The 13,006-nt window shown below is 46.2% G+C and overlaps 3 protein-coding genes across 4 annotated transcripts; 1 reads left to right on the forward strand and 2 right to left on the reverse strand.

The window, feature by feature from the left end:
• Window positions 1-145: 145 nt before the first annotated feature.
• Window positions 146-5,445, reverse strand: BDBG_03741. Of its 2 annotated transcripts, none has more exons than XM_031721377.1 (4): window positions 4,677-5,445; window positions 2,540-4,577; window positions 1,135-2,419; window positions 146-1,029 (listed from the first exon to the last, which is right to left on the reverse strand). In XM_031721377.1, exons 1-3 carry the CDS (start codon window positions 4,835-4,837, stop codon window positions 2,207-2,209), a joined length of 2,412 nt encoding a protein of 803 aa, XP_031577911.1. In that variant the 5' UTR covers window positions 4,838-5,445; the 3' UTR covers window positions 146-1,029; window positions 1,135-2,206. The 2 variants fall into 2 exon arrangements, with proteins under 2 accessions (XP_031577911.1, XP_002625682.1); XM_002625636.2 differs by having other exon boundaries at window positions 487-1,612; window positions 1,688-2,419; window positions 4,677-5,418.
• A 4,831-nt stretch (window positions 5,446-10,276) lies between these two features.
• Window positions 10,277-12,157, forward strand: BDBG_03744 (uncharacterized protein). The gene has a single exon (XM_031721378.1). The coding sequence runs from the start codon at window positions 11,054-11,056 to the stop codon at window positions 11,399-11,401; it is 348 nt and encodes a 115-aa protein (XP_031577912.1). The 5' UTR covers window positions 10,277-11,053; the 3' UTR covers window positions 11,402-12,157.
• BDBG_16885 (uncharacterized protein) lies at window positions 11,917-12,788 on the reverse strand. Its single transcript, XM_031724743.1, has one exon. The coding sequence runs from the start codon at window positions 12,283-12,285 to the stop codon at window positions 12,007-12,009; it is 279 nt and encodes a 92-aa protein (XP_031577913.1). The 5' UTR covers window positions 12,286-12,788; the 3' UTR covers window positions 11,917-12,006.
• Window positions 12,789-13,006: the final 218 nt, after the last annotated feature.

Below are 13,006 nucleotides of genomic sequence, written 5' to 3' on the forward strand. Positions count from 1 at the left end.
AAATGGCACCACGTAAGAGGGACCTCCGAAGTGATCCGCACTTCACTATCGGAACAGATGGATGCTTCTATATCGCAAGGAAATTCTTATCTATATCGGATGTTGCCCGAATCTCACAAGGCTTCAGCGCCTAGACATTTGTTTCAACGGGGTGTTTTATGACTCGTACATGACGCGGATTTAACTGACTAGAGCAGATCCATGCCCCGAGCTCCTGCAGTGAGGCTGGCTCAAAAGCTCTACAGCGGAAAGTTGATGCCTATGCCGACCACACTACAGGTTTATGCGACTTGGATTGTGGTTGCCGGCTCCGGGTTGTTTTGGCTTTTAACTGTGTTTTGCTTGAGGCCCGTCCTATGCGAATGCTCACTAAACCCGGGCGCGGAAACTTGATTTGCAACTGCATCACGGGATCCAGCTTCCACGGAATGCAGCCCCTGAGCTGTTTCTGTCTACATATTAACGTCAATGGTTGTCAGACTGCCTGCCAATATTATTGATTTAACCATTGAATCCATTTGAATAAAGCCTCATGCAGAATGAGTTGCCAATGCTCACTTCAGCCTTTGTTCCGCATCACCACCCACCACGCATCCGCCTGTCTTTCAACCTCGCTGGGCCGAGAGCACGACATAACCTCCAGACCAAGTGAATAACAAACGACAAATCTAGCCAATGATTGAGACCCACTAACGCAGATGAGAGGCACCCCAGTAATCCCTGCATTCATAGCGCAGAGCCCTCGCCGGGTAGGACCGACACATCAAGGTGCCTGAACTCTGCCCTTTGTAGTTAACGCATGCGACTTTAAGACGCCAAACGAGATCAAAAAGCAAAAGTCCACCGTATCCCCTTTTTGGGCGGTGTTAACCACTAACTTCTCGAGAAGGAAAGTATTAAACTGAAATAAATGATTGCAGCCCGGCCCAAGTGGTGCAAATGATACGTCTGATGAATCTTCCTGCACCCTCCCGCACCCGTCCGTCTGGGCCAGAAAGACATTTTCTTTGACCGGATTTGATCACCGCCCTGGTAATGTGCATGTACATGTACATGTACAATTGTCGTCAGACGAAATGATAATAGGAGGCTAGATATTCCTTATATTATTCGTGAACGCTTGTAGATACATACATGCGCCAATAGGTTTGCCATATTGACTAGATGAATAGGCCTGACCTTGCAGTGGCTTTGCCTCTCGATGATAGGATAAGGGATAGATTGTAGGTGTGGAGAGGCGTTGAGATGACGGCGTTACTATTCGTGTTCAGCACACTTCTCTGTCCGGAATTAGGGCGCGTGATCAAGTTTATTCGTGCTGCATTTTACGGCAAACAATTGGAATGGCGTGTCAGGGGGGTCAAGTATTTAACATAAACCGTGAGTGATTGTGGGAATATCCATGGGAGATTTTGGCAATGAGAAGAATTTTTCTATGATGTACTTTGTCTTTTTGTGTCTGTCTGTGCGAGATATATCTCCTTTACATCCGATTTGATCCCCCAATTGGTACATCTACCACGGAAAAAAGTTTTGGCACTGAACTGAGAAGCCAAAAGAGAACTTTCCCTAAAAGCGTTGTAACCTCGTAGAGCATATTTTGTCCGTGTTGCTGAGAATGATAACGAACAACGGGGATGAGTTACCAACTGTAGCACAAATTGAGTGTTGGCAGTAGGTAATTTACCTTGAACGAAGTTAAAATTATCAAATTGTATTTGTTAACTTATGTCCTGTTTGAAACTATTCATATATTAAAACGAATACAGGAACCGAAAGTGTGAATCTCCATGACCATCGGACATCATGGGAAAATAACCGCCCGCCTTATTAATTAGATGCTGAAGCCGGCCATACATGTGCTAAATGTAAATATTAAGCGCAACGGTCCGTATAGGATGCGGCTTTGCGTGTGAAACAGATATAAGAAATATGCCCCGGCGTACGAAGCTGGAGACCCCCCTGCCCCCCCCCCCCCCCAACAGCAGCTAGAATTTCCGAGCGCCACCTGCAAATCCGTAGTTGACATTAAACCCTGGGGACACAGAGTGGGGTTCACTCATACGTCCTAGATAAAGGGTAATTTCTCCGGCTTAATTCCGCTTTGAAATCCCTCTCTTACGACCTTCCTTCCCTTAATCGTGCATTTAGGGGTTCTGCGATGTCTGACCAAGCTTGGAAAGGCGCGACGATGACCTTTTGCGTATCAACGGCCTCTCCCTTTCCTAGGCGGCTGGGTCAACCTAGATTTGCTAGGCGGGGAGCTAGGTAGAGAGCTAGGCAGGGAAGTAGCGACAGCCCTTTGAGGCCGACTAAACACTTTAGGATGCATAGCTGTCTCTTCGAGTTGGTTGGCATAATCTGTAGGTCTAAATTTCTTCACGCCGTTTTCCTCGAATAACTGAATCCAACGGCCGCACTAAACAAATGTAATTAGCTAAGTTAATACGAAAATAAGAGATAACGAAGGCTGAGGTGTAAAATGATCAAGCTTTGTAGGCGGAGCTGAGGAGCATAAAACTGAATAGGAGGCTCTTACCGATGCTAGACGATATCCATACCATAGACAGCGCTCGTTGCGGGCCGATTTGGTGCTGGGCACGTCTCTTCCACGGCTGTCGTCGTCGATGGTAGCACCCGCGAAGAAATCAGATGGATATAGTGTTTGCGACCATATTTGGCTTCGAAAGAAGAAATCCTCTGGTAATTGTCGGAATTTTGTTTCAGTCGGGATTGGGAAGTTGACATTTTCAAGCCTGGATTCGCTGATAAATGCCCGGTTCAACATATTTAGAAAGATAGTGATCTTTGTCCAGGGAATTTCTCCCTCCACATACATCATGGAATCCGGAACTAATGCCAGGCTCCAAATAAATGCAAGAGAGAGGTGGACATATGGAATAATATTTTCGTTTCGGGTATATTTAAGAACAAAAGAGAGTGTATGAAAATTTAAATATGTGCTGTAAGTAAGTTTTTTCAAAGGAGTAGAGAAAGTTGCAGCATCAGAAGGAAAGTCTTTGTCCAGAGTGTTTTGAGTAGGGTTTTTAGGAAGCATGAGCCAGTACTGTATAGCGTTCTGTAACCTAACCTCCGAGCTCAGCTTTTGAGAGTCTATAAACATCCTTGTAAGAATGCCATCCTGCTCACCATATTGTAACATTGCAGCGATGTTGGGGACTCCCATGCAGATTGCTGCTTCCCGGAATTTGAAAGTCTGTTGCTTAACTTGGGCAGCAAAAATGACAATATACTCCTTCACATACACAATGAAGCTGTGAATTGAACCACTGCGAATAAGCATTGCATGCGAACCCACAAACCAGGATGATAAGTCTGGGGTCGTGACACCCCGATTCTGAATTGAGTCCAAAGCCATCTTAAAGGCAGACTCAACACGGTTCTTTGACATTGTGTATGGTTCGGTTGCCACAAGAGACTTGGAGTAAAAGAACAATTGCCGACCCATGTTGGGTGTTGAAAGATTACCAAGTCGGTGGTAAAGACTTCCTTTCCCCGGGTTCTCGTCGAGGGCCTTGTGATACCATTGCGATGAAACTACTTTCCAGGCCCTGTTCTCAATTGAATCCCTCTCCTCAAGGCACATCATATAGCTGGCCAGGTCACCAAGACATTCAAGCCACACATTTTTGAATCTGGGGGCCGTTTCTATAAGCAGCGCTATTAGGCCGTACGCATCGTAGATGAAGGGAGTCATATAATCATGACTGTCCGGACGTCGAGCTTTCATGATTTCTAGAAAGATGTAGATGCCCTGGTGCAGCAGGCGAGATGGCATTTTGCATGTCACAGGAATTGCAGAAATTTCTCTGCCGCTGATTGGATGTTGTGTACATATGAGTAAATTATAATGGTGATGAAGGAGGGTTTTGTGACATTCAACCAGATCGGCCCACTGTGTTTCATTCAACTTGGTAATGTGTTCGATTTTCGCACATTCTACAAGGCATCTTATTTCAGTTGTCAAAAGAGCGTTGTATATATCTTTAACTTCCCCCACCAATGTCTCGTATGACAGCTTCTTAACATGACATTGTCGAAGCATGGTGGATGTTTCTGGCGGTTCGGGGTCCTCCTCCACCCCATATGAGGCAGATTTAAATCTCAAAACTTCCTGCACATCGTCTGAGATAGTTTGATCTGGCTCCCATTCTTCAGGAAATAGCGATGGACGGACGCTTGATACTGGGTCAGGAGCACGGTCACTTTGAACAGGAGCGGAGATCACCCCCGGGGTCGCTGGAGCATCCGGATCGGATATTGTAAAATCTACAACATAGTGTGTTGGCAGATGTTGTTCATTGTTTCCAGCTTGGAGGTGAGAGCCACCCTCGGGTTGATTTTCACCAGAGGCATTGACATATGAATAACCCGCTGAGATTCGAGAGTCTTCACATTCAACGGCAGCAGCGGGCCGCTTCTTAGCATTTCCTCCCCAGCCTGCGATATCTGGCGGGTTGGAAGGTGCTGGGGATCTGAGGACGTCGAGGTTGGGGCGTTCCAATTCACGACGGTTCGACTGAGGCTGCTGCTGCTGCTGGGTGGAGTAGACCCCGCTGTAAGATTAGGCAAAGGCGGCCAAGTTAGCATGGACCGGAAAACAAACCACGCATGGGGTTGTTGTTGGGCTGGATCTTCGCCCGCCATCCACTCACATTCTGATTGGCGATTCCTCTTCATCGAAGGGCGGCTGCGGCCTGGGAGCGAGTTTTACATTGGCTGCTCGTTTCTTCGTCGCTGTTCCTCTTGTTTTTTTCTTGCTTCCTTGATTCCTTGATCGACTACTGTGAGAATCGCGGTCTGGTTGTTTGTCCATAGCAGGGGCCCCAGAGATTGTAATTGACTGGCGCTTTTGGTAGTATTGTTGGATTTGAATTCGGCTGTGGTGAGAAATTTGGTTGAACGTATATAAATATAAATTTGGCAGAGCCCTTGGAGGGGATTTTCAAGGATGATGCATCTTCGGAAAAACAGAAATCTGGAAAGTTGTTCGGGCTCTTTTTAAACACTTTCGAGGCTCTTTCATCTGGAAATATCCAGTGCCGAGAATAACACTCGCCCGGGTGTCGCCCTTTATCTAAACCTCTCCCAGACAGAAGCTCAGGATATCCCGAGGTCGATGGGGTTTCATAATATTTGCAACATCCGTCTTGCCATGACGGGCGCAACCTCGCACCTGCGTCCAACTAGGCCGGATTAGTGCCCATCCACCCCTGCACCGGCTGGGCAGGCAGATGCCTCAAGCTAAGGGCGAACTATTTGCGAACGCTGTAGCCAATACTGTGCCATCGCCCAGGTTGCGGCCGACCCGTGGGATTCTGCAAGGCTGGAGAGCTAAAAAATGTCTTGCGGCGCACTGGATTTAGCGTCTTCGAAAATGCTGTCAGTTCTTGGCAGTGTACTTTGATAATGATTTAATTATCCTGCCTGCTCTGGTTGAATGAAGCCATGCTGATTTCCAAATTTAGCAATATATAATATATAGTTATATGTTGATCGCTGTCTATATCTACAGTCAAATTTTCTGACTTAGGAAATGAGTAGTTATAGCTTTGTTTCTGTCCCGCTCAACCTCAACTAGACACCGTGAGCCCTCTTTCGTAGTGGGCATTCATTTATCCAGAAATTTGCTACTGTCTTCTGGAACCTTTAACTAGCCATGGCCTGCCGGTATTTACCGGTCCGTTGACGCGGCTCTTCGAAATGTCTACTGACCTCATCGCTGGAGCCTGCCACCGCTGCGCTGGGTTGCATCCGTCGCATTGCGGATATTCAGTTGTATGGTCTTTTCCGTTGGCACCAACCAACGTTTAAGCGCGCTGCGGGAGCCTGGAGATCGAGTTTTCTTTCTTTATTTTCTTTTGTTTTTTGCTTTTTAACCCTCATCTCATGGTTGTTTCCTACGACTTCCCCCACGCTAGGAAACAACACCGTAGTCTGAGGCTTTGCATATCTTCAAATTAACACAGGGGGAGAATAGGCTCATGTCCATGCGGCTGTAGACATTAACCCCGAACGACCGGGCCTTGTAATAATGTATGTACATTGTACATTGAGCAAATGCTTGACCTTGCGAAAGCTGTTATTCCTTACCGAGCACTGGAGAAAATTATTGTGAGAAGTTCCATTTTGCCCTAAATTCCTCTTTTGGGTCATTTGAGTCTGATGTAACTTGTAACTTAGCCTTAAACAACTAATAATGCTCAACCCAAGCTGTTCGCCCGCCGGGAACAAAATTTTGAATGTACAGTCGACAACTGTATTTACGATAGTGAGAGCAATCGCAAGGCTAAAGGGCGCAAAGAGCTTCCTCCCGTGACAGTTCATCCTGGGCGTTTAAGTTAGTGGCGATGAGTTTGCTTGCTTTCTTAGGTGTTGGCGCCCCTACTCCTAGCCGGCCATTTTTGTGGCCTCAGGCAGGCAGCCCAGATTGTTCAGTTTCCCTCCGTGCCCTTAAAGTTCTACTGTGGTGGTGCTGCTAGCTCCACATTGCGTCTCTCACCTTTGGCATGCATCTGCATTTCCCAGTCTGCATGAATACAGCAGCACGCGGTCTGCGCGCCAATCTCATCTCGAGCCCCTCTCTTCTGCATAACATAACTATACGCAGTATGCCCGGTGACATTACCCCGCACTTCCCAACGTGGGCCTGGCGTGGCTTGTGCCTTTTCTACCTGATCGTTGAGCCTCAGGTGCTATATCAAACCAACAAGGCAGGAATCTATTATTCAGTCCACCCGGAGATGAAAACGAAACAATTTTTCGGAAAACCACCGAAGATGCCACGGAAATATAGGTAGGAGCTGATGCCAAAGCAAAGTTGATTGGCTTAATTAGGCCAGCCATCGTGGAAATTGCGCATTGTTTTCCATTCCCATCGTGCTGGCCATGGGGATTGGTCAGTTGCAATGGGTGATTTGCTACCTCAAGGTTTCAGAGCACACCTTGCAAGAATTACGATGGCAGTGTTCCAAGTCGCATGCCAGATATCCTCTCCTCTGCCTATTTGCCCTAGACTCTTATAACCAGGCAAGGGCCTGAATCATCGGCCAACCCCCCCTCTTTCGAAGGTGATCGCATGACTCTGGCGGGGAATCCAAGGCTATGAAGTGCAGATGGATGCTCAGCTGGGGAGTACATCTGCGATTTAAGACGAGCACGGTTGAAGAGTTGTTATTTTGAGCGCAACCAGCCTTCTGTTGTCTTTGAACGGCTAAGGGGAATTGCAATATATAATTGGTTCGCATGATGGACCACTTCTGTCCCTGCTGGCATCATTTCCGTTTTTGCTAGGTGCGGATTCGATGACGCGCTCCATCCGAGGAATATCCCCGCCATCCAATCCCCTTTTTTGGAAACTGAACGCTTTGTTCTTGGAAGCCCTTCAAAATGGAGAAGCGTCATCATGGCTGATTACCCTTATCCTATGCCTGACGTAAGAATGCGGAATAGCCTGTTGCCTGATCTGTCCTCGGGACTTTCAAAATCCGCCCCAGTGGCTAGAAAGCATTTGAGGAGGGGATCGATGGCTTAATTTTCTCGGGTCGACCATCAGCAACCAAAAGAATGGGCGTCGAGAGCAACAGGATGATTGAACTTAGCAATAGGCTCCAAATTAGCAGACATAAAATTGGAGTTACAAATATTCGGCAAAGCTCCATGGCCTTGATCTCGCCCCGTCTGTTGGGCCTCTCTACAGCAGACTTCGCTTAGGGAGTGGAAATTTCCAGTTTGATACGGGAATTTCCTCCAATGAATCCTTCCTGTGACTCTCTAGCATCGAATCGGACGATCTTCACGCCTTGAAAATGCGGCCTGGTAGGAGTGTGGATTACCCACACTTAGCTCCTCCGTTCCTCTGATGCAGACACGACTTGATATAGTTGGCCCCCGCGCGGTTGCATACAACGCCCATCAGCTGAGGCTTAATAACGATAACCCAGGCGACAGATTGAGATTTTTACCGAGGTTTCATGGCTGGGAACTTTGTTTTTGGTCGTCCCATACTCCTAATACAGTGGGTTTTGCGCTGGCGATTTGCAATATCGACACCCGCGAGCTCTTAATTGGTGCTGACGAGCTGATGGCGGATTCTCCTTTTGTGGTTAGGTTAGCTCCGTCCATGGGGATAGAATGACGTCAATGCCATTCGAAGAAGTTATCTTATGTGTTGTAGCGGATGTAGGAAACTACTCCAGTCAGGGTTGCATTTGAGGAATGCATTACAAAGGAATGATAATATCAAGGCTCGGAAGGCTACACTACACGACTTTGTTCCACCGCCATAAATGCGTGTCAGGAGGGTTTTGCCTCGCCTGGGGTAAATTCTCATCTCCTCGGGGCGTTATCGCTGATGTCAGCCTGGCAGTTACCTTCAGCCCCTTCCGTTTCTGGATATAGGAGTGACAGCCTCCAGTTCCAAGAGGGCACAAAATGCAACTAAACGTTTTGATTCAATTTTTTCTCCGCGTACTCCGCGTAGACAGCAACACTTCATGCGTCGGGGTCGCATCAATGCAACTTGTCAACTGAGCCGCAGACGGAACTATATTTCCAACAGATTTTGGAAATATTTACAAGCATTATTTTTTGAGATGCCGTTTCATTTGGGGGCTAAGTTCTTTTGTCAGCAGAGCAAATTGGCGGTGTAGTAGGGGAATGGGACACATCTCTTGGTGAACACCATCTGGTACCCACGTACCGTGGACTACCTACATAGTTACATACATCCCAATTGCCTAATTAGAACATAGACCCCCAAGATATCGGGGCGCCCTCCGGTAGAGCTCACTGTTAGTTAGCAGCTCTTTTCATTTTACTTACGACCGCAGCTTGCAACACAATATTATTGAAATATTAAATTAAGGCAAACTCCCACTAAATAGTAGTTGGTTATAGGTTAACAGCCATTTTTGTTTCAGACATAATTTGGAGCGTATGTATGTACTCCGTACAGATACTGTACATGAACGTTCCAAACCAAGCAAATTATACGAGATTGCCACAGACCTTCCTGCGTAGCCGCTCTAGACAAACTTAAGCGCAAACCGAATCGGCTCTTGGTGCGCTAGTTAGTGCTGAAACTAATCGCTTCCGACTTGCAAAAAGATTTTTAAAAAGTAAAATAAAAAGAAAAGAAAGAAGAAAGAAGAGAAAGGTCAAATACCTCCTCGTGAGCATTATTATCATATTCCACCGCTAGCTTTGACACACAGCGGCCTTGGATATTAGTACGCTGAATATCAACTCTGTTAGATAGCCCTTTTCTGGTTATCCAATTAACTTGCTTGACTTCATCATATAGACTAATGATCCGAGATGTTAGTGTCAAGATATATGGGCTTTGTATGATTAGTAATATAATTGCGTAGACTTGAGCGAGGAATATGGTATATCTCAGCAGCTCTTCAGTAACTTCCGTTTTAAACGGCTGGAGTAGTCAGAGTACTTCGCTTTTTACACTCATGATTGCCGGATATATGAATGTGCCTGAAGGTTGAAATTTCTTTATTTTCATTGGGGCTAGCTAACTAGCTAATGTAGGCTTTATCAGCGCATTAGTGTTCAAGGTTGTAGTGAAATATATTATCGGGGTTTGCGTAATATGTACTCCGTACTCCGTACATACATACCAATTGGATATTCTTGCGTCATTCTCGTTGAAGCTCCGGACAGACAAAAGTCATTTTATACAACGTGAGTGACTAAAATGCAGACATTCGTTCTGGAAATTCTACATATTTTCTTCTCATGACAACGTAGGCAAACATGATAGTTTTGATTCCGCCCATTAACAATAATGAAAGCCGGACGACGTCAAAACCCATGCTCTCTTCATTCGCAGGCAGTTCTATGTGGGTAGGGTAGGTGGGAATTAAACTCAGGTTTAATGGTTCCGGTAATTTAAGTTTTGGTAATGGACCCACTTAGTGCATACCTAGCCGCTAGCTTAATTTCACCTCTGCGGAGACGAATCGGTTTCCTCCCCGCAAAGCTAAAAGTAACTGCAGTGAACAAACCGCACAAAAGCCCCTAACGCCTTGATTTCTAGGCGGGAAGGAGCTGAGGTCAAGATTACTGAAGTAGAGGACACGTACATTCCTATATTCCTTGTTTGATGCTCACTTAATGGAGAGTAATATGCCTCTTCGAAGCCACCAACGCGCCGGGTCAATGGTGAATGTTGTTGATTAGCAAACATTGTCATGTCGACCCAAGGTGAATGAATAGGTCAGTTGAGCTGCATCCTGCGACCCAAGCGACGCAATTTACGGCGCTTTGAATTATGTCATTGTGTGGGAGAAACTCACCCTTAGGGATGCTTTTCTGACACATACAAATTCATCCATGCTGATGATCGGTATGTGCTGTACTCACCTTTCGCACTGTTCATCATAAGCCCTTACACCGCCATTCTGTGGAGGGAACAATTTGACAAAAATTGAGACAAAGAGAGTTAATCAAGCAAAGCATATCCGTTTTCGTTGCTAGAAGGGATAATCTACAGCAACATAATATATACAGTGCCTTGTCAAAGGTTTCAGTTTGGCGGGAATACAGGCCAGTTTGGTTTTTGGAAAAGTTTTCAAACTTTTGGCGAGGCGTGATTCTGCATATATCGGCCCTTCTAACATGCCCAATGTCTATTTGTGCACTGTTTCTAAACAGATTCTTGGTTCCATTCCGGTGTTTGATGGTGGTACGAAGAAGGTGCAGGAAATTCATGCTCGTGACCCGAATCGAACACAGGTAGTAGTGCCCTTGCTTTTGGCTTTGGCTAACTGTATAACACGATGCTGGTGTCATAATCAAACTACTCTGTTCTTTGAGTCGTGTCGCATTTCAATACATGACAACTAGCAGAGTTATGGAATAAATGACGAGAAAAATGAAATGGATTGGTCGCGTGCCTGCAAACCAGAATTCCATTCATGCAGCAAAATATGTTGGCATCATGTTGTCTAGGCTCTTAAGCTATGCAGGCAAGCGGTGAAACTTTAGTTCGATGCTGGATTCGATGCTTGAGTGATGGATGCCTCTCAGGCTATCCCGTTGCTATATGGTGACTGTCTTTTCCCGGTTCCAGAAATCTTTCGCTCCGGAAAAACCTGGCAAGCAATTCCATTCAGGCTACAGATTACGAACGCTACGGAGTAACGGCCGGCAGGATGGCAGCCTCCGCTGTTCGATTCTCGATGCCACTTCCGCTACAATATCAATAATGGGAAGTTCCAGTCTAGCGTATTGGGTGTGGCTGGAGAATCGAAAACCCGAATCAGCCGGCAACTGGAATGGCTCCAGCCCATTGTCATACATAACGTTTCCAAAATGGTGGCTGCACCTCGACATACTATTCCGCAACACAAGAAGAGTGAAATAATATCATTACATATGGTTATTAGTAACCGGAAAGGTTGACAAAATTATGCAGGAACGGTCGTGCAACGAAGAGGGAGAATTAATATTGACTTGCTATTCCCGCCGTGTTTGTCCAATTAGCCAGCCAAGCCAATCGTCAAATATCTCCCCTGATCTCACTCAGCCGCAGCGGACTTTATTTTCAACCTCTCAGCTGTCATTCTTTCGTTGCGGCTTCGTGAAGTTTTCTTCATAAGTCTCTGTTAGGTTGTACTCAGACTGCTTCCCCTTCAGGGGCTGAGCAGACGCTCGTTCCTAAAGGATACTCACTGGTAAGATGCCACACTGGCCACAGTTTTACGGAATGCAACTTGCGATCCGAGCAAGGGAGATATGGCTAGTCCCGATACCCGACTTCCTACGCGTCTCCCCAAGGCTCGTTGTGCTGGTATGCCAATTTTGAGGCGCAATCCAAATTCTCATCCTTGAAAAAATACCCCATGATTCTTTGTGTGCAAAACCCGAGGAAGATTAACAGCCAATATTGCGGAAGAAACCAATCTGAAGGCGGAATTGAAGGACAAAATCTGTCTGGAAAATAATATTTCTTTGTTGGATGTAATATATTTATGCAGCCTTGTCTCCTTTTACCGATCTGTCGGGATTTCGTTCTGTAATGGCAATTCCCTTTCCGCGACAGAATTGCGCTACGCTCTCTAATCTAAGTTTTATGCCCTGGGCATTTGCGATCGTATTGTTCCATACCCTAGCTCCTCGCATGTGTGTACAACACATACATAGGCTCAACCGGTCTCCTAAGTGACTTGCTATGTGTTCTATTTGAGACGCGTGTCTCTGCCACCAGAACAACGGGCGACAGCGGTACTGATCATCACTTGCCGTCATTACCCGCCGCCTACCAGCCCTACTCACCAATTAATCACAATGGAGCTTGATCGAAGAAACCATCCCTGTTAAGGCGATGAATAAGGCCCCTCTCGAAAGCCATTCGCGCGCCCTTTCTGCATATTTATTAACGCGGTGTTGATCTATCTCCGGGTGCGCCGATTCTGTCTGCGCCATATGACGTATTCTCCATCTGGTTGTATCTGCCGAACATTTCAAATTACCACTTCCAAACCTTGTCGATAGAATTGGATGTGTTTGGCCCCCCGGGAGGCCCTCAAAACACCCAACCCGGCTACCACATACAGTTTCAAGGAACGAACATGAGCGCTCGTATCCTTCCGACCTTACGTCTCTGACGCGGAACCGCACTTGTGTCCAAGATAAGGCTGCTGGAGGAACTGTGACAATAGTGCTTAGTTTCACTATTATCCAATAGTTTGTCGACGAATTACCTGTGTCGCACAACAGTATTAGCGTTGATCCAGATGGTTCGAGCTTCGGGTCACTGTATCCATGAGACACTTTTTAGAATTGTTTTCGATCAATGTCTTGTCGAGCGCGCTTTACAGCCTAAAGTGGTGCAAGGAGAAACCTTTCTAATACCTAACGGTTTCTACCAAGGTTCCTTGATGTAGAATTCAGCCTTATAGATCCCTCATATTTATTTTTTATTAGAGATAAACCACCTTGATTGCCCATTGCTCTAGCGGGATATGCG

This window comes from Blastomyces gilchristii (genome assembly GCF_000003855.2).
Source record: "Blastomyces gilchristii SLH14081 genomic scaffold supercont1.6, whole genome shotgun sequence".
In the NCBI taxonomy this organism is placed as follows: Eukaryota; Fungi; Ascomycota; class Eurotiomycetes; order Onygenales; family Ajellomycetaceae; genus Blastomyces; species Blastomyces gilchristii.